At 37.9% G+C, this 22374-nt stretch overlaps 1 protein-coding gene across 3 annotated transcripts in view; it reads right to left on the reverse strand.

The window, feature by feature from the left end:
* LOC123681312 (receptor-type guanylate cyclase Gyc76C-like) overlaps positions 1-22374 on the reverse strand; it is a 78393-nt gene that overhangs the window by 17840 nt on the left and 38179 nt on the right. For all 3 annotated transcript variants that reach the window (XM_045619644.1, XM_045619643.1, XM_045619645.1), the window contains exons 4-16: positions 20769-20834; positions 19662-19902; positions 17467-17613; positions 11430-11635; positions 10792-10960; positions 10015-10184; positions 9635-9925; positions 9169-9450; positions 8072-8143; positions 7839-8004; positions 5275-5424; positions 2927-3125; positions 2730-2870 (exon numbers count right to left, since the gene is read on the reverse strand). In XM_045619644.1, the coding sequence (XP_045475600.1) occupies positions 2730-2870; positions 2927-3125; positions 5275-5424; positions 7839-8004; positions 8072-8143; positions 9169-9450; positions 9635-9925; positions 10015-10184; positions 10792-10960; positions 11430-11635; positions 17467-17613; positions 19662-19902; positions 20769-20834 (2300 nt within the window). The remainder of the gene's footprint in view (positions 1-2729; positions 2871-2926; positions 3126-5274; positions 5425-7838; positions 8005-8071; positions 8144-9168; positions 9451-9634; positions 9926-10014; positions 10185-10791; positions 10961-11429; positions 11636-17466; positions 17614-19661; positions 19903-20768; positions 20835-22374) is intronic.

Genomic DNA, 22374 nt, shown 5'->3' on the forward strand with positions numbered 1-22374 from the left:
TGGAAACAAATATCAAGAATGTATCTTTTGAGGAAATCTAGAAAATGTTTGTGTATATTGTTTTCATGCCTGGAAACAAATAACGAATGTATCTTGAGAAAATCTAGAAAATATTTCTGTATATTGTTTTTATTTGAAAGAAGAAGAAATGATCTGTGACTTCTGTGGTTCGGGTGGTGCTTCTGTGATCGACATAGGCATACAACTTTGCTTACGCCGTTTTTTCGGAAATTCGAGGCTTTATTGCAAAAAAACTGGTTATACATTTATGATTCAAAGTATTGTTCATCGCTGGCCACTACTTTCTCCCATCTTTCGGGCAGCGTACGAATCCCGCGTTGAAAAAACTGGTCATTTTTTGAAGTGATCCACGAATTGATCCAATTTTTACTTCCCCATAAGATGCTGGTCAGCCAGTCCGTGTGCCATTGATCGAAACAAGTAATAGTCCGAGAGAGCAACGTCTTGAGAATTCAGCGGGTAGGGTAGGACTTCCCATTTCAACGGGTCAAGCATTGTCATGCTGTAAAATCACTTTATCATGTATCTCGTTGAATTGCGGCTGTTTGTCTTTCAATGCTCGGCTCAAACGCATTAATTGCGTTCGATAACGATCGCCTGTGATTGTTTCAGTCGGTTTTAACAACTCATAATACACTGCGCCGAGTGGCTCCCACAAAATACTGAACATGACCTTGGAACCGTGAATATTCGGTCGACATGGAAGCATGGCCGGGATATCCCCATGATGTTCTGCGCTTGGCATTATCGTAATGAACCTATTTATCGTCTCCAGTGACAATACGATGCAGAAATCCCTTCCGTATTTGCCTTGCAAGCAGCTGTTCACAAGCAAACAAACGACGTTTAATATCTCTCGGTTTCAACTCGTACGGCACCCAATTATTTGTTCCTGAAACATTCCCATGACTTTCACGCGTTTTGAAGTGGCTTGTTGCGTCATTTCCAATGATCCTGCCAATTCTAGTTGCGTTTGATACGAGTCTTTATCAAGTAATGACTGCAATTCTGCATCTTCGAAAACCTTTTCTCTTCCACTGCCATGCTGGTCTACGACGTCAAAATCACCGTTCTTGAAGCGTTGAAACCACTCTCGGCACGTTCTTCCACTAATAGCGGCCTCACAATAGGTATTTGAAAGCATTCGAATAACCTCAATCGCAGATTTCTTCAATTGAAGCAGAACATTAAAACCTCCTGCAAATGACGAGAATTTGGCTCTTAAGCTGACATGTTTAATCGAGAATAACTTTATGATGCAGACACAAATCGACTAATTCTTCGATGGGGGTTATGTTTACGAATACCTAAGATTATTGTATGACATCTACGATCTATTTATTTCGACTACCACTTACAGCTACAGTTATTTATTGCAAAACGGCGGAAGCTAGTTGTACACCTAGTATCTGCCAAACTGGCTTTAACACATAACCCATTTATGAGAAAATATAGAATTCATTTCATATATTAGAATTCTCCAGCGCCGTACTACAAAAAAGTTTATGGGGAAAAAAAGGACTTGAACCCCGAAAAAATATCTCGCTGTAGCTTGTTACAATAAATTCGCATATACTGGATGATGTAAATCCTTGAATGTAAACTAAAGGTCCGTGAATTTGGCTGAATTTTTGATATGTTGTAGTTCTTGATGAACTGATTTCAAAAATGGCCAGTTTTCGAGATATGGAGCTTTGAAAATGGATTTTTTGCAATTTTCGTAGTTTGTGCTCATCAATCGGGGAGCTCTCATTTCTGGTTGGGATGGAATTTGGATGTTCGGCGGCCAGAACTCGACTGAAAAATGATCTTCCTTGGTTATATTAGGCACCGCCATCGATAATTTTTTATACACTGCTCCACATTGGCTATGAAATGAGATACAAAATCCAAGATCTTCCATACATCTTTTCATGCCACAAGATGACGCCAGAATAATTAACATGACCGAGAAACGACATATTTTGAGATTTTTTTTAAGAGAGACCATAATAACTGAATCCTCATATATCTGATGTCCAATAATATCAAATATGTTGGCCAAAATGTTCATAACCAGGCACCGCGAGCTGTAATGGGGGAAAATGGGAAAATCATAATCTTATATCCTCAGGGATAACAATTGTGGTCACTATTGATGTCATTTACATACGATATGTGATTTGTTTCTCACAAATCTCGATAATCTGACAATGGGGTGCCAAGACATTTTCCTCAGAATGTCTCGAAATTGATGATAGCATCTCACAGACAAACGAATCCGTGAAATGGCTGCAGTTTTGATACAATATAGTACTATCCGGGTAGAATATAGAAGTCCAAGTGTTGGAAGCTAACTATGAATGGAACTTCCGATATTAACCCACGAATTCTTGAAAATACAATTTTTTTTTATGAACTTTTTGAACTTCACACATACAAATGAATACTATCTAATAATATTGGTCCTTTCAAATTTGATCTTATTATTTCAAAAACTGAAATAATCTTGAAACTTTAACGCTCTGTAGTTCGGTTATGGATCGTTTGCGGTAACATGTTGTGTTTATTGAAAAAAGTATTATTTTGATCTGAAAAATATGCCCCTGAAATCTTGATATCGAATTTTGAATTACTCGGTAGAGATAAACAAGATGTGTATTGAGATAAAAATATATTTTTATCTGGTGGTCATCTTTATAAACTGAATCAAAATCGGAAGAACTCACTTCGGTAACATCCTGTGCAGCAGATCCTCCGTCTTCATCTTCTCCTCGTACAGCAATCTGGTCCTTTCCATCACAACATCTTCCAGATTCGTCGCGTATGATTCCATCATGTCCATCATCTGGTCTATAATATTCTTCTTCCTGAAAACGACAATTTTAGTCCAATCTACCTAAAAAAAAACCTACAGGATACTCACTTCCCGTCTTTCAATTTCTTCAACCTGGTCCGGATAGCAGCGAAATCCGGTCTCAGTTCCGGACTTTCCGCCCAGCAATCTCTCATGCATTGCAGCACGTCTTCCTCACAGCCGACCTCCGTGTCCAGCAGAAGGTCCGTGTTTGGCCGAAAGGGCTCTTCGCCCTCCGCCGGGATACTTTTCACTAGGTTGATTATTTCTGGAAATGGAAAAATCGGGAAATTTAGGAAAAAGCCTTGACTCCAGTCTAGGAGCTTTTGTTCATCCATGCACCAGTTGTGTTTTTGTGAAGGAGTCGAGGGTGGGCCCCAAGGGCCTATTGGTGCATGAATTAACGATCCCTCAAAAGCTACTGACTTTACACCATTGCTCTCTTCATTTCGTTCCAACAAAATAGACTTGTAGTTCTATCAAGGTCACATATAACGGGTGTTTTTTTTCGAGGTATATAACTTTAAATTGGCATTACTGTTCGAGATGGCGACCGATTTAACAACTGTCAAGTGATTTATTCTCAGTTTGGTTTGGCAATTCATCATGAATAGACCTGAACAACGCTTGCAAATAGTGCAATTCGAAAATATTGGTTCTGTGCGGAATACGTATCCCGATTTTCATAAGCGAATTTTGTTTACCGATGAAGCGCACTTCTGGTTGAATGGCTACGTCAACAAACAAAACTACCGCATTTGGAGTGAAGCTAATCCTCAAGTGTATGTCGAAACACCGTTACATCCAGAAAAACTGACTGTTTGGTGCGCTTTATGGGCTGGTGGAATCATTGGTCCGTACTTCTTAAAAAACGATGATGGCCAGAACGTTACAGTCAATGGTGATCGGTATAGAGCCATGATTACTAGCTTTTTCTTTCCCGAATTGAACAATCATGATGTCCAGGAGCTGTGGTTCCAACAAGACGGCGCAACATGTCACACAGCTCGTGCCACAAACGATTTATTGAAATACACCGCCTAATTTCACATTTTGGACCTGTGAATTGGCCTCCAAGATCTTGTGATTTAACACCGCTGGACTACTTTCCGTGGGGCCATGTAAAGTCATTGGTCTATGCGGATAAGCCACAAACCCTTGACCATTTCGAAAACACCATTCGCCGTGTTATTGCCGATATACGGCCACAAATGTTGGAAAAAGTCATCGAAAATTGGATGTCCAGATTGGACTACATCCGAGCCAGCCGTGGCGGTCATATGCCAGAAATCATATTTAAAATGTAATGCCACAAGATTATCTTGCGGATAAATAAAATTCATGTCAATCGAATAATCCATCGTTGTTTTATTGCAATTTAAAGTTCTATAGCTCTAAAAAAACACCCTTTACTTATACTATACAAGTCTCCAAGGGTGCAATTGGGCATGGATAAACGTTCAAAGTTCCAGTTTTCACGTCAGTATTTCCCTTATTTTTTTTAGTGGTTTCAGTGTTTCCAACCGGTTCAAATTACTGGTTTACGACCACTGAAATAAGGCTACCAATTTGGACCAAGTCTATGTATTTAGACTTAATTAAGGCTACAGAAAAAAGAAACAAGAAAGGTATATGTTGAAATAAATTATATCTCTCAATAAAAGGTAACAAAACAGAAGTTTGAAATATTTGTCCAAAAAAGACGATTTGTCTGGGTACAGAGAATATTGGAAACTATCAGTATCAAACACTTCGTTAAATGAATAAAGTCTAAAAAAGAACGTCAGATGAAGGGTAGTCCAACGAAAACTTAACATCTGGATTTTCCGACTTTAAAATGAAAATGTGGAAAATCGCTGATGAAGAATAAATTATAGTGAATGCAAAATATTGCTTCGAGAACTAATTGGGATTACAAACATATGTTCCGCTGAAAACATATGGCATTTAACAGTAACTAGTTTCGAATGCAAAATCGTAGGAATTTTCTTTAAGCTAAATGTGGTTTCCAAATAATTCGAAAACGAAGATAGTGTTGTTTTTTCGTCAGTGTGAAATACATAATGATTATATCCCTCTTTTGATGAGGGTAATAGGGAATTCTGTTTATATTGGTTGGGCAACTTTATGTTGTTTTTAAGAATCAATGATGAAATTAACAAGGGTTAAGTGGTAGAACACCTATGGGTTAACTTCCCCTTGAGTTTCTACTAAGACATAAAGGCCTTATTATTATTATTATTTAATATGAAGGGGACAGCAAACTGGGCCGAATTGCCGCCGCTCAAATAGAGGCGCCTGAAACGGTCACTCCACTGTTTCACCCCTAACGCTGGCCCTGTTTTCTTTTCTGAATGTAAATTTTGATTATGAGGATAAATATGATTATCATTATTATGTAGTAACTTTATACTTGCCTTTTGGTTCGTAGTCCGTCACCCCGAAGGGCCCCCTCCTGCCCAGTATCTCGTACAGGATGATGGCGAAAGCGTACACGTCCCCCTTCTGGGAACCCCTGATGTACGCGTTGTAGTCCCTCAGAATCTCAGGCGCCCTCCAAAAAAGATCTGCGGACAACTTTCGACAATCAGTAACCTCCGACCGGGCAGAAAGCGCGCAAGTCCAAACTTGAACATTTCCCATCGAACTTCCGGAATGTATTTCTCCGCTGCACGTGTTTGCGGAAGTTTACTTCCTCGAGGAGAACGGAAGTGGCTCTCCAAGTTTGAGTGGCGACCGTGAAAAAAGTTTTAACCGCTTAGGGATTATGTGGAGATGTTTGTATACCTGTGTTCTGGACGGGTTTGAGGATCAGGATGAATTTTATGGGAATTGGACTTGGGTTTTTCGCTTAATGTTGGTTTATTTGTTGTTTGAAGGCTTCAGATGTCAGTAATGAGGATTATGAAGGCGAAAGAAAACTTTCTCTATGTGGACTCCAAGTCTTATATTAAATATAAGACTTGGAGTCGTCATAGACATTGTTTTCTTCCTCCTTTAAACTCATCATAACTCCAATAAGGAAAGATGGATTACGTGCCTATAAATATTGGAGATATTGTGCCGAAATGTGGGCATATTTTCGGATTTATCCAGAATTTATTCCAGAAGTGGGTATACTCAATTTGGTGCAGATCAAGAGAATAGTTTCCTCAAAATTCTTTTTTTCACACACTTTCGGTAGATTTATTATTGGTATAGGTTTTCCACTGCTTTTTCTCAGATTGGTTACTGCTAGCTGGGAATCTACATACCATCAGCGAGCCATTCCAGAGACGTGATGATAAAGAAAACTACCATCGAGAAAACTCCCACTACGATGCTAAGTTAAAAAGTAGATTGGGAAAGGGAGTCCACAATGCCAGCCTTCAAAAAGAGTACCATCAAAGGGTACACATAAGGTTCTGAAACTACGACAGGGCTGGTACCAAATGCTCTCTATCGTTAGGACAGTATCCAAGTGTCTTTTAGGACAGAGATGATAGCAATCGAAAGATATGTGGAAATGAATCTAGTAAGAAACTATAAAAAATGTTATATAGCGATATATTCTGTCAGTCAGGCTTGCAATGAAAGCATTCAGCTCGCATATCAATGATTCTGAGATTGTACTGAAGTGCTGAAGAAAACAAAGTCTGTTTATTTTGGATTCAGGAATTAAAGAAAATGAATAGGCTAACACACTTGCCAGAATTATAATTCTGGCAAGTGAAAGGATTTTGTGCTATAGCACAAAATCCTTTCATTGACCCAGAACCTTTCTGTGGTATAGGTAAAGGTAAATGTACCTACAAGAAAGAGTTCAGTAGAAGAAAAAAACCAAAAGAGAAACACTCTGGCAGAATCCTTCTGAGTTAAAGGAAACGAAAAAGCCAACACACTTGCCAGAAAAGGTGCACAAACTCCTTTCATTCTACTAGAACCTTTCTGTGGTATAGGTACATGTAGCTACAAGCAAGAGTTTCAGTAGAAGGAAAAAAAAACGAAAGAGAAACACTCTGGCGGAATCTTCCTGGTTTGGATCATTCTAAAAAGTTTCTTGGAAACTTTGAAACTGCAAGTTTTAAGAAGTATCTGGATCTTAGCAAGAATATGTTTCAACTCCTCACTGGATTCCTCACAGGTATTGCCACCTCAGGAAGCACTTCATGAGAATGAGTCTAGCTGAAAACGAAGAAGTCAGATTCTGCGAGAAGGAGGAAGAAACTCTGATTCACCTGGTGACGGAGTGACGGAATGCCTCGCTGTCGCTAGCCAACGCAAAAAATACTTTCTACAAGAGAGTAGAAGAGAGGAATTAGCCTTAGACTAAGTCGACTAATGGCCAGAATAGCTCTGATGGTGGAGCACAATAGACCATAAGGTCGTGGTGCAATGAAAACCTGCTTAGATCTGAATCTACTGCTAGCCTACAGCTGGAAAATTTGAAGATATACGTCCTCAAAGTGCCCATAAAGCTTATTGAATCTATAGAGGCAAGGGTATCAAATTTTTCCCGGATTTACCAAATTTCTTCAGTGTATTTGTTTCCAACGAGTTGCAGGCTGCAGTTACCAAAATAAAAAAGTCTGAAATTCATACGATGAATACGCCTCTAGGTGTTGACAAATTACAAGAAAGTTAGAAGCCGAAATTTCGAAGATATCAATCTGGAGGATGTGGGGTATTTGAGTAACCTCGAGTACTCAAAAATATCATTGAAAGTTGTGTAAATTCTAGCGATTGCTCGAGATTTTCTCCTAGTGTTTAAAATTTTCAATCATTTAAGTGGAATTCTCAGTTAATCTACGGTTTCTCGTATACAGAAATGACTATTGAAAAATTATTCGAAAAAATTGCGACGTTGCCGCGTAGAGAAGCAATCCGGAAAATTGCGACGTTGCCACATCTAAAAGAAATCGGAAAATTTCCGGAAAATCGATTTCTCTATCTCTTTGGAGTTCAAGTTGGAATGTTCAAGTTCGGACCGTTCCTCACCTACTTCTGTAATATTGATGCTCGCCGATGCTCTCGTTCTCCGCCCAGTGGCGCATCTCGTACAGGCCGAAATCGGTCACCTGGAGCACCCAGCGACTGGTCACCACGCAATTCGACGATTTCAGGTTGCCGTGACAAATCAACATCGAGTTGTGAATATACAGCATCCCCTGCAAGAAAAACGCCGTCCGGTTGGTGTTGAAGGTGAAAGGGTTTCTTATATTACGTCTCACTCACCTTTATGAGATCATGGATCAGTGAAGCAATAAACATCTTATCCAATTTAATATCTTCGTTTTCTATAATATCCTGGAAAATGAGGATTCGAATTATGTTTTTCCGAAAACGCAAACAAAAAATTTCGATTCGATCAATGTCAGTTCATGATGTTGAAGTTTTGTTTTACCTCAAGAGTAATAAACATAGATAGAGGTAGCAAATGTCATTTTCAGTAAGCAAATTTTGTCCTCAACATAAACTATCAAATTTGACATGAAGCGCGCGGAAAAGAAAACATATCAGTGATACGATATTTCACTCAATTCGCTAGTTTTTCCACAAAGAAAGCACTTCTTATGTCCCATAGTGAATCAATGTTTCATATCAACAAAAAACATATCGAAATAAATATCTAAGTATATCAGAAATTCAGAAAAAAAAACTTAAAGCGCACCAAATGACGTGAAACAACCGATGACACTATGAGAGCAAAAGTTGCCAAACCTTGGATTTCAGCAGATAGGTACAGAAAATAATAAATATCCTGCTTATTATAATTTCGACAATTATTAAAAATATCGGATTCCAAATATTAAATTTTGCATATTTAATCGGGAATCACTCAAATAAATATATTTCATTCACTATAATATACATTCATAACGATGTAGTAAAATTGTGGATTTGAAAATATATCACAATCCGACAACGTAATCTTACCATGTTGGGGACATGTAAAAATTGCGTATACTCCCTCTATCTATGTTTATTACTCTATGGGTTTCACAGATGTCATTTTTATCTTAGGCCGGCTGAGTATAGAAAAGTACTTTTAACTTCGTTCTCAGCCGAAGGTCAGTAAGTAACGTCTTAGAAACCATAAAACTTAATCTAAAGAGGAATAGTAAATACCTATCTATATTTTGGAGAATTTCATCTCAGAAGATGTGTTAAGGTTCAGTGACGAAGAATTTGATCACAAAATTCAATTTCAAATAAGACCCTAGCTTCATATTTGCAAAAATCTAATCAATTTACAATTTTTCTGATGAAACCGAAATTTGAAAGGAAGATCGTAAAGCTGTTGAAAAACAAAATCAATCGATGCAACTTACATATAAACTTCCTTTGGCACAGTAATCAGTGACTAGCAATAAAGAGTTGGGCTCCACGCAGGCTCCTATGAAGCTGTTCACGTTGTCGTGGCGCAGCTCCCTCAGCAACCTCATCTCCTTCATGACGTCCCTTGAGATGTCCTTCTTTCTGGTGAAGGCCAGCTCCTTGATCCTCACCACCACGCCCCTGTACAGGGCGGTAGTGGCGAACACCTGCAGTCCGCCCCTGGACTCGAATGACGTCACGCTGTTACTAACTAAACTAACCTGCGAAGAGAACACCTGCAAAGGAATATTGGATCAGAGAAGACCACAAAAGGAAAAATAAGAGTTATCCAACAAGACCAGAATGAACTTGGCTTGAACAGTAGAACAAGTAGGAGCAATACAGCCTGAAGGCAAATAAGCTGTGTTTTTGTTGTCTTGGCTGTACTGCCTCCAAATGACAAAGGCCGAAGAAACTCACACGTGTAGGACTAGAAATGTCTCGTTCGAAATAGCTGAGGATCTCCTCTCTGTTGATCTTCCAGAGCAGCCCCTCTATCTCCTGCTCTATCTTCCATTTGCGGTAGATGCTCATGGTGATGACGCCCACGCAGAAGAGGAGAACGGACAACACCCCCACCGCTATGATGCTGTTCAGCTGGGTGTTGGCCTTGGGGCAGAGCTCGTTCTGGAAGCCACAGCTTGGCTCATCGTTGGGCTTGTCTTTGCCTGACGCCCACTCGATCTGGGTGTTGTTGTTGATGTTGTATTTCTGCAAGACGAATGAGTTGATGTTAGGCTACTGGGCAATGAGTTATCCATGTTTCTGAGGGTTGATATGGGGGACGAAGTGTTACTTACAGGGAAATCGTCGGATTGTTGGTAGAACTGACCAACGGGTCTGATTTGATAGGGGCACTCGAAGTTCTTGTACACGTGGGTCGAGTTGGGTGTTGGTCTAAGAGCCAGCACCGTGAAGTTGCCCTCTGAATCGCCCTTCTCGTCAAGCTTCATCATGGCTCCAGTCACACCTGCAGGACAACTATTTTCAATAACTTATTATGTCGACACAGTCGAGACGTGTATGGAAGGGGAGGTCATATTTGATCGATTTTTAGGTTATGTGAGGTGAGTTTGGGAAGATGATAAGTTATGGATATGGGAGAAATTGCATTTGAATATGGATGTTCTTAAACGAAGGGAATAAAAAAAAATGTAAGAGATAATTCGACAGAAAGGTAATACAACACTTCAATTAATAAGTCCTGATTCTACCCAGTAAAAACAATTTTTTTTCTTAAAAATTTGACTTTATTCGTCAATATAGTCCCTTTCCAGAGTGATTCATATACTCCAAAGCTCCGTCACTACCTTTTCAGTAGTTTTATTGATACACGAAACTGGTTTTTATCCTTTTTCGAACAACAACAAATGTAGCCTCACTTAACTTACATGATCCCGTTCCAGACTTAACTCTATTTTACTTAATTTCGACACGATTCTTTTGAAACTTGATACTAACCAGAAAAGTTTTATGGTAGATGCCATCTGGGCACCAAGCTCGGTACTTATTGAATGACGTGTTACTCTAAGAAAAGTCTAAAGCTGCGTAAAGAAAATAATGACAGGAATACCTACTTCTGTAAGAGCCCATTTTGATGATGGCCTGTACTATCCTTGAACCGTTTCTTGCGATCTCCTCAACTACGTCATCGTTTATAACCTTCTCATTGGCCAGTATGTTGTTCAAGGCAGTGGCGTAGAGTATGACCGAGTCGTAGAGGTAGGCGGCGTAGATCGAGACGTACTGCAAAAATAACAGAAATATTAAATTCGAGTTTAACTTGAGAGGTCTCAGCTTGCCAGAATGTTTATCTGTTTGTTATTTAACTCAATTTATAATATTTTCCTTTTCTTTTAAATGTTTTTTTTTTAGCAGTGTATGTTTCTTTTTTTTTAATTTTTGTATCTTTTAGTTAGTGTTCTTTAAAATGTTCATCTACTTGATTAATGTTTACTTTTGAGCCTCAAGTAGAACATTGTTCTTATAAGTAATTCGATTCATTAAATTGTGTTATTTTCTTTTATCTTCCTTTATTTTTATCGTTGTTTGATTCAACTTATTTATTATTTTATTCTCTTATAACTTTCTTTCTTGTTTAATAGTATTGGTTGTTTCTTGTTTAATTTTATTAGTTAGTTTTTTGTCGGTTTTTTTTCTTTCGAAAGTCTGGCAAGTCTAGAGAGACGTCAGTAGAATATACGTTTTTACTCACCGTTTCGAACGACTTCAATATGTCAGAAGTCTCGAATTTGAAGGGCTTCTGACTGTTGTACTGCTTCACCATGTTGGTGAAATTTTCGTAGCTCTGGGTAGGCGCCGTGGGTACAATGACGAAGAGGGACTTCGCCCTCTTCAGGAAAGCTCGGTAATCTTGAGATTTGGCATCGCAGGAGTTGTTGGTGTCGAATATGTCGTGTTCTGTAAATATAAGCCATCAAAACGTGCAGTATACTCTAATTTATCTACTACTAAATTATTATTAGAACAAGTTTCATACTTTCTATGTTTTTATTGCTAATAAAACTGTATATTAACAATTTGAGGATTACATTGTGTAACCGCGCAGTTTCGAACTTATTTCAAGCTCATCTTCAGACACAATGTAATCCTCAAATTGTTAATATCCAATTTTATTAGTAGTAAAAACATAGGAAGTATACAACTTGTTTTAATCTAGATCATTTAAAAAATACTAATAGGAGAAAACATTAATTCATTTAGTTGTATTGACTAGTGATTACTAGGACAAAGTTAGATGTCTTGGTTGTTTATTTTTCTTAACCTGACGTTTCGCTCAGAATGGGGCTTCTTCAGAGGTTAAAATTTACATACATTTACATACGAACTGAGTGAAATATCGTATCACTGATATGTTTTCATTTCCGCTTGCTTCATGTCAACTTTGTTAGTTCATATTGGGGACAAAATTTGCTTACTGAAAATGAAATATGCTCCCTCTATCTAACGGGTGCTTCTTTTCGTGGTATATAACTTTAAGTTGGCATTACTGTTCAAGATGGCGACCGATTTAACAGCTGTCAAGTGATTTATTCTCAGTTTGGTTTGGCAATTCATCATGAATAGACTCACGCCTGAACAACGCTTGCAAATAATGCAATTCTTTTTCGAAAATAATGGTTCTGTGCGGAATACGTATCCCGATTTTCATAAGCGAATTTTGTTAAGCGATTAAGCGTACTTCTGGTTGAATGGCTACGTCAACAAACAAAACTGCCGTATTTGGAGTGAAGCTTATCCTCAAGTGTATGTCGAAACACCGTAAAATCCAGAAAAACTGACTGTTTGGTGCGCTTTATGGGCTGGTGGAATCATTGGTATATCTTCAAAAACGATGATGGCCAGAAAGTTACAGTCAATGGTGATCGGTATAGAGCAATGATTACTAACTTTTTCATTCCTGAATTGAGCAATCATTATGTCCAGGAGCTGTGGTTCCAACAAGACGGCGCAACATGTCACACAGCTCGTGCCACAATCGATTTATTGAAAGACACGTTTTGGACCTGTGAATTGGCCTCCAAGATCTTGTGATTCAACACCGCTAGACTACTTTCTGTGGGGCTTTGTAAAGTCATTGGTCTATGCGGATAAGCCACAAACCCTTGACCATTTGGAAGGCAACAATCGCCGTGTTATTGCCGATATACGGCCACAAATGTTGGAAAGTCATCGAAAATTGGATGTCCAGATTGGACTACATCCGAGCCAGCCGTGGCGATCATATGCCAGAAATCTCATTCAAAATGTAATGCCACAAGATTATCTTGCGGATAAATAAAATGCATGTCAATCGAATAATCCATCGTTGTTTTATTGCAATTTAAAGTTCTATAGCTCTAATTAAACACCCTTTATGTTTATTACTCTGAGGTCGTAGATGAAAATACTGCTCCGCTCTCTGAAATTCATGTGGAACCTCCGGAAATTTCAATTTCCCACAGATTCCTCCAGATTTATTTTTCGTGAAAACTTTTCTTTCGATAATCTACCGTTCAGTGGAAGAAATTGATACTGTCATTCAAGCTGTAATGAAAGCGAAGTGTTCCAGAATCTACACGTCAAACTTGAAAGCCACAATTCCAGAGGTAAAGGTAAACCTCGCAACTGTCGACTAGGAATTAAGATTGATCGAGAGAGAGAGAGACTCGTTCAACCCTTAATTTCTTGAGAGGTTTTCTCCGTTGACGGTTAAGAAGATGGAAAAAGTTTATGGTAGCAGCAGACGCGGTAAATCAAAAGGAAACAATTCTTCTCGGGAACGCAAGGTTGAATGCCAACTCATATCCGAGCTTTGCTGGGTAATCACGGGATGGCGTTAATATTTTAGGGATTAGAACTCGGGAATATCGGTCGTATTTGATGAATAACAGGAAAATTGAAGTTTACAAAATGTATTGTGATGATTTATTATGGTTTTATGTTGGGGAGTATGGGATAATACGTGCTGGAAGGTCTGGATCGAATGCAGAGTTATAAAATGATGAAAAAAGGCAATTCCAACCGTATTTTGTTGATAGGCCATTCGATAAATTCTCTCAATTTGAAGAGGAATGTTTATGGAACATATAAAAGTGGATATTTTCAATTCGCATAGATATTTCTTGAGCAATAACTGTATATAAGTGTGTTTGAGGTCTTCAAGGCGCAATTGGCGTATGAATAAATGAGTTCTAAAAGCTGTTGACTTCTCGTCAGTGTTTTCCTAATTTTTTCGATGTTCTTCTTAAATATCCTATGGTTTTGGTGACTCATAGAGTAATAGACATAGATAGAGGGAGTATACGTAATTTTGTCCCAACATGGTTAGATTACGTTTTCGGATTGTGATATATTTTCAAATCCAAATTTTACTATATCGTTAGGAATGTATATTATATTGAATGAAATATATTTATTTGAGTGATTCCCGATTGAATATGCAAATTTGAATAGTTGGAATCCGATATTTTTCCTAATTGTCGAATTTATAGTAAGTAGAATATTCATAATTTTCTGTATCTACCAAATCCAAGGTTTGGCAACTTTTGCTCTCCTAGTGTCATCGGTTGTTTCACGTCTTTTGGCGCGCTTGAAGTTTGTTTTCTGAATTTCTGATATATTAAGGTATTCATCTCAATATACACTGCGCAAAAGAATTAACGCACATAATGGAAATCTCAAATTTATTCTACAACTGAAGGTGTTCTCAATGATAATTATTTTCATCAGAATTATGCATGCATATGTTATCCACTTATCGTATCACTGATATATTTTTATTTCCGCGCGCTTCATGTCAAATTTGATAGTTCATGTTGGGGACAATATTTGCTTAATGAAAATGATAATATGCTCTCTCTATCTATGTTTATTACTCTGAGGGGCTTTCGAATCCGGACCACGACATGGATAATCCAGTACATGCTAGAACTTCCCAAAATACAGTTTATACCTTCTCGTTCAGATTTATGAAACGTTTCGTTTAGATGTGCATCGCCAGGTCCTTTGTTCCGAATTTCTACACATCAATCACGTTTTTCCGTCTGTTTCGACACGGTATTATCTGCGAATTATCGAATTGCGTGTTTTTCTTGCATCATCAAACGGGCACGTTCCGTTCAAACCACAATCGTTTTATTCAGGACAGGCGAGAGCAATTTTGGCGCCTGAAGCAAAGAATATTTTGCGCCCCTGCTGAAAATTATCAATAACAACATAACCTCCTTCATAACCCCTCCTCAAAAACCGAAAAACATCACCTGCTCCTATGATAATACAGAACATTCTATTTCCGATAAAGAATTAAATTCTAGCGAATGAAGAACATTGGAATTTTTAATATAAAATATTTTACCAGGTTTTTAAAGTTTTTTTGATTGAATGAAACAGCTACTTACGCTGTAGGTATCTTGATTTTTTCCTGGATTTCTTCGACGCCGATGAACAAACAATGCGTAAGTAATATATCTGATTTTCACATTCACAAGACACAGCTTACGATAGATGAAAGACTACCTATCACAATACAAGATACAGAAGGCGGTAGGGCATGCAGACCTTCGAAAACTAAATGAGATAAAAAACATGTGTTCCGCTGAAAACATTTGGCATTTAACAGTAACTAGTTTCGAATGCAAAATCGTAGGATTTTTCCATATGAATGTGTAAACAACTTCCACATAATTCGAAAGCGAAGATGGTATTGCTTTTCGTCTTCGTGAAATAATTTTTCATCCCTCTTTCAATTAGGGTAATAGTCAATGCTGCGTATATTGGTTGGGTTGCCATGTGTTACTTATTGAACATGCGGCTTAGTAAAGACGGTTTGGAGATTTTTATTGCAGGGAATGTTGATAAACGCAGCGAAGCGGACCAACCTCATGTTGTTTTTAAGAATCAAGACTATATTTTTTCAGAAATATGCAAATGCGGCCACAAACTGGGCTAAATTGCCGCCCCTCGAATACAGACGCCTGAAACAGTCGCTTCACTGTTTCACCCCTAACGCCGGCCCTGGTTTTATTCGACGAACTTTCTGGATTCTCGTCGGTTTCATTCCAGTCTCCATTTCGATTCTGATTTCCCTGACGCGATTCGAAAATTCTAATAATGGAAATATGTTTGTTATGAACATGTTCAATCTACCTGGCGATGGAATTGAACAAATATTTGTCAGAATCTGTTCCGATTCGGAGTTCTGATCGATAATATCATGCCTTTAACTTCCGTCGAGGGGTTTCCGTTTTAATATTACCGTTGGTGGCTGATTTCTATCGGAATGTAAATCGTGTAATTAATTAATCGAAATTGATGCTTCGATAGGCTGTTCGACACTCTGAAAAATATTGTCCTATTAATTGACATCGTCATTGATTAAACTTTTCAAAATGATATACGTTAATTTGACAGCGAATATGGTGCGAATAAAAGAACTCTGAAGGCTCGAATAATTCAAACCTAATACATGTAATGGGATGGAAAATGAACAAGATTACGTCAATTTGAAGTAAACATATGTGTAATTTGTATTTTTTTTTCATTTGCGTTAGGTTGAGATATTTTCTACAATAAAATATGCCGGCTGAACTGATTCAGCTTTCCTATACACTGTGTCTGTAAAGTATGGAACAAATTCATTTTTAGTTAAACAGACCATTTTAAGAAATAATCCTGAAACACGTCGATTTTTGATTAAATTACCGTATTTTCAAATAATACTCTAGTATACAGGGTGAATTACTTTCGAGTAATGACGTCAACGTCATTTTTTTTACATGGAATACCCCCATTTTGTATCAGTTTTCCGATTACTCTAGCTGAGCTGATTCCAAAAATGTATCACATGCTGATACCAATTGTTCTAAGGTGGACAAAAATAGTTTTGTGTGTGCTCATAAAGTATCGCGTAACATTCTTTCTTAGTTAAATTAACAATATTATCAAAAATACTTATTGTCTAGCGGCAATTGGTTTGAATGTAACACCCTGTAGTTTGTTACATTTTTAGATTAATAAAAATGAGCTGTTTCCAAACATGTTTGGTACTTGTGGTCTAGCAGACAGAATAAGAAAGAAATTATTTCTTATTTTTATACATTTTTATTAATATAAAAATGTAACAAACTACAGGGTGTTACAATCAAACCAATTGCCGCTAGACAATAAGTATTTTTGATAATATTGTTAATTTAACTAATAAAGAATGTCACGCGTTACTTTATGAGCACTCTCAAAACTATTGTATTTTTGTCCACCCTGTACCAATTGGAATCAACATGTGATACATTTTTGGAATCAGCTCAGCTCCATTTAAGAAAAATAACGGTGACGTCATTACTCGAAAGTAATTCACCCTGTATATTAGATTATTATTCTATCTTTAAAGTCTTGAATCGATTATGGAGCATTGGCATAGACCTAAACTTTCACGTGGTCCCAAAGGAAGTCTGAAGGTATTAAATCACAAGATCTCGGTGGCCAATTGTGATCACCACATCTAGGAATAACACGGTGAGGAAACAAAAAGTCACTGTATGGTGTGCAATTTGGTCTGGTTGAGTATTTGGCAAAAATTGAAAGTTGTTATTGAAACCAATATTACTTACAATCCTATACCCAAAGGATTGATTTTCTACAAGATTCGTATTAATGAAACAATGGCTTTGATTCTGTATGTTAATTTCGAGCGATGTTTTTGGTGATATTAGGTCAAAATATTCTTCTTGTATAATGTTAGTAGAATTACTTACTCCACAAGTACTTGTGCGCGTCTTTGTCAGAATAGGGATTGGTATCTACATAAATCACTATGTACTCCCCGTTCTCGAACAGTTGAAGCGTCTGCATCGTGGTCATCATGTCCACCAACGACATGGTGTTCCCGAAGAAGATATAGACTGAAAAGAGAACAAAAACGTAAGAAAAAAACAATAATAACAAGCTCCCTAACAAAATTCTACACCATTCATTCAAGGTAAAGGTTATCCAATAGGAATGATACAATGATAATAATGACAACACTATACACTTTTGACATTTCTTATGTCATATGGTATAATACCGATGGATCAAAATCAGAAAGAGGCACATGGATTGGGGTATACGGTAAACAGACCTAAACTGAGGATCTCTAAAGTCCCGGGTAGTGAGCCCTCTATTTTACAAACCGATATACTAACTGTCTATACGTGCGCTCAAGAATGTTCTCAATGAACCTTAATGGGACGCATATTTATATGACTACAGACAGCCAGGCCACTCTGAGGTCAGTAAAGCACATATCTAAGGGTATTTGTTGACATGTGAGTGTCGTAATACCATAAAGCAACGGGCCAAAGCCTATTAAATTACTATACTATGCGGAAAAAACATCAAGGTTAACACCTGTTGGCCTTGAGCCTTTCTGTGGGCTTGGAAGAAAGCAATATAATGGGGAGGACTATATCAAAGCAATCAAGCTGGGAACTAAATCGCTGCCCACGAGAGGGCTGCCGTATGGCCCCCGTGAATCCAGGATGTGCAGAGCTGGTTGCGGTAAGGTGGAGTCCCTTTCCCATATGCTCCAGCAAAGCCCACTTGGCCATACCAAGCGGATGAACAGACACAACTTTGTCGTGAAGAGAATCGTCGATGCAGCTCGAAAGAAGGGATGGGAGGTTGTCGAGGAGCCTCACATCAGGGTAAGAGGCAGGCTCAACAAGCCCGATATGGTCTGCACTAAAGGTGCGGAGGTGATAGTTGCAGACGTGGGGGTGTCATGGGAGGCCCCCAAGGTCGCTTTCTGAAACATATCATCTGAAGAGAGCGACATATGATCAGCCAGAGCTGTTGAAGGTGGTGGCAGCAGGAGCATCCGAGTCCTACCCTTCATCATCGGAGCAAGGGGGTTCTGGTGCCGAGAAAGCAGTACCCTTCTGCAAGCCCTCTCAATAGACACCACGCCAATTAGAAGGGTCATGACAACTCTACGAGGAGGATGGTCCATACACAAAGATGTCAGTCGCAGAGCGTGGGATTAGCATTTTATCTTTTGCTACCTCTGGCAAAATCCACAGAGCGTAATGGATCTTTTGTGCGTGTTGCATGTGGTCGTGTTCGGAATTATGGCCTTTTCCGCTCAAAGTGTGTAAGAGTGAACGGTTGAGCGTTATCAGAGACAATTTTTGATTTTCACTCATACCATTGTTCACTGCCTACATTCCATTTGTTACCTTGTGATATATACTTATATGTACCATTGAATTGTGTTCTATATACACTTGCACTATTTGTAATTCACACTGTTTACTTGAATAAAGATCTTCAACAGCGGTCCAACAATGGGAGTTGGACAATAGAATAACTCTCTAGAGGAACACTCCTGGTCCTGCTCTGGCAAAGAAACTTGTGGTGCTTTCACCGACCCATTCCAGAAAACTCTTGAAGCTGAACTAGCTTCGGGTATTGGTGGAACTGCTGATAGGACATTGTCGGTGTGAATACCTTTTGTACCGCATGGGTAAGTCAGCAGATGAGATCTGCAGGCTCTGTGGAAAGGAAGTAGAAACAGCCGAACACATGGCGTGCTAATGTCCGAGTTTGACTGTCCAAAGAACCACTCATATGGGAAAGTCAGTCCTGGATACTCACGAGGTAAAAGCCAAGGCCTCCTTGGTTTGCATGAATAGGTAGGGTTAAGAACAAGGCAGGAAGACGGAGTCTTCAAAACTCCGATTCAAATAATAATAAAGTGTTGATGAAGGGTGTAACTTTTCAAGATTTAATAGCATAACCTATTGAACACAAATGACATACGAAATGTCAATAAATAATATACAGTGTTGCCATTATAATCAAATTGTGTCAATCCTGTTGGAAAAGCCTCTATCTTGAAAGAATGTTTGTGAAATTTTGACTGGGAGCTTGTAAGATGGACTTTTTCAATGGATAGCAACGTGAGACTTACTTCTCGTCCTGTTCTTCGTCTCCTGCAGATAATCGTACCAGAAATGCTGTTGGCAGCAAGTGAGGCGCAGGACGCAGCACTGCAGACGGTCTGAGGCCTTTCTCTCGCCTGTAACTGTCATCTTCTTCTTCTCGGCCTGGAGGATCAACGATTTGGCCACAGTTTCCCATGTGTCCTCGTAGATGACTGCGAATTTGTACCATTTGTAGTAGTCCAGAAGGGCGATCACGGATTTGGTAACCTGGAACGGAAGAGGGTGTTTGAGAAGTGACACTTTTTCAAAACTCGATAAAATGTAAAGGGTGCGTCTGCCTTGATGATTCACACTGATTAGAAAATCATAAAAAATAACTGCTTTTATAGACAGCCCATCAGACCATTTTCATGGATTTTGAAGTGCTTTCCTGTGTTTCTCAATAAATTCCATATCATTCTTTTGATTTTCGCATTCTTCTTTCTTAATTAGGTAAGAGAATGTTCGGAATTATATTTTAAAGTCTCAAAAATAAGTTCTAAGTTGAAAAGAAAAATTGTAAATTTTGAGCCCTCAAACGTTATCAAACAACAAACAAAAAATTTTAATATCTACACAAAAATAGTTTTGTTAACACTGTGGTTTCTTCAGGTAAATTTTGTGTTTGGTAATTGTGGCAATAAATATTGTTTTATTTCATTTGGTGATGAATTCCCATCATGTAAGGACTTAATCCCTATTTTGAGAGCTCGTTCTTTTTCCGTTATTTCTCAGTGAATAAACATTATATTTACATGAGGTAAGTGGCTCCCTCATGCATTGATTACTATCATGTTGCTGGTAGAAACAAATAACCCTATGAATTTCGCAATTCCATAAATCTCATATTGTTTATTGTTGAATTTTTGTATGATGTAGGCAAATGCCTGAAGTTATGTTTAACACAGTTATCAAGTGGGCGAGAAAAATAAATAAACAAAATATCGGACTGGTAAAAGTCTAGATCATGAGATAAGCACAGTGAAACGTGGTAGGTAGTGATATAACGATAGGACAGTTTCGCTCTTCCTAGTTCTCATCAGTATCGCACAACTCAACCAATAAAATTCGAAATACATAAACATTATACTCACTTGAGTATCTGGTGGTTCTGTCCTGGCAAAGGTAGGAATATCTGATGCTTTGTAATCGGAACATTTCTGCAAGTGAGAAAAAAAAGTATATATTCAGCAATTCCACACTGATTAAGGACTTGAGATCAATTAAAATTTGAAATTATCATCTCACATTAAACTTCGTAAGAGATTGTGACAGCTAAATCCAATGAATATTTGTAGATGAGTTTCTTACATTTGAAAAAAAATTAAATTAAGTTGTGCCTATGCTCAAAAATATCTGGTGTGAATATAAGAGAAGGAATAATTTCTTTGATTTTTGACAGCATAATTAGTTCATTTGAAGACCTAGTCAACTGTGGTGAATCATAGTGTCAAAAACAACTAGCTCTACATTTTACTATAAAATACTACTACCGGAGCAGAAGCTTATGAACGGGTTTTCTGTAATGAATGGCTTTCGGCAGACTCAACAGTTGTGGAACAGTTCTCAATATTCTATGAATTTTCTGCTGAACGCCATCTTTGGTAGTGAATTTATTTTATGCTACTTTTTGGTAACATGTTGAGTAACTGACATTAGTGACAGTTGTGACAGTGATTTTGGGACGAAATTTAAATTTCAAATATAACAATAATGGAAATGGAAACATACGTTTTATTAACAATCTGAAATGTTACTCTGAATAAATTTTCCATATATTGAAGAATAAAAAAATAATAATATCGTAAGCAAATTTGGAAATAAAAATCGATATTATAACAGAAAATTATCTCTCATCATAACATAACCTTCAAGAAGGATCCATAGACCTATACGCTATTAGTGTGACGTCACACACCGCCATTTTTGGTTCTCCTGTCAGTGTTCGGAATCCAAACAAATAAATTGTCATTCAAATTAGTACGGTGTCGTTGAAGGAATTGGCTTATTTTCATAAATAAGAGTATTTGAGGAACGATTTCAGTATTAACTGATAGACAGAAGGAACGAGGTTAATACCAGTGAGTTTGAATCCTGTATCATTCCCCAGATTTTGTAAAAAGCCATGTTTATTAGTTGAACTTCAAGTTTGAACTTACTGGCATTAATCTCGTGCCTTCTGTCTATCAATTAATAGTAAAATCTTCCTTAAATAATCTTATTCATCAAAATAAGCTAATTTCTTCAACGACAACGTACTAATTTGAATGACAATTTGTTTGTTTGGATTCCGAACACTGACAGGAGAACTAAAATGGCGGTGTGTGACGTCATCACTAATAGAGCGTATTACTGTCAAGAAAAGGAGCAACCGGTCCAGCAGAGAATACTAACGTTACCAAACTGATACCTATACTTAAGCTACCGATCTTTCCGCTGAACGCGCCCATTGGTGTAGTTTTCACTTGCCAAATGTCTTAAGACAGTGACATAAGTGAAAGCTGTCAGATATAGCGGACTATTGAAAAAAAAAGCTTTTTATTGGAAAACAATTCTGGCAACTACATGTTTTTACATCCCTTATATCATTTCGAAAGAGCCCTTTGATTATTACATCTCTATTTACATCAATATTTTCTAAAAGCTCTTCGAAAATGTGAAAACTTGCTGTACAACAATATTCTGTGAAAGACCGAAAGA

This window comes from Harmonia axyridis, chromosome 5, assembly GCF_914767665.1.
Source record: "Harmonia axyridis chromosome 5, icHarAxyr1.1, whole genome shotgun sequence".
Taxonomy (NCBI): Eukaryota; Metazoa; Arthropoda; class Insecta; order Coleoptera; family Coccinellidae; genus Harmonia; species Harmonia axyridis.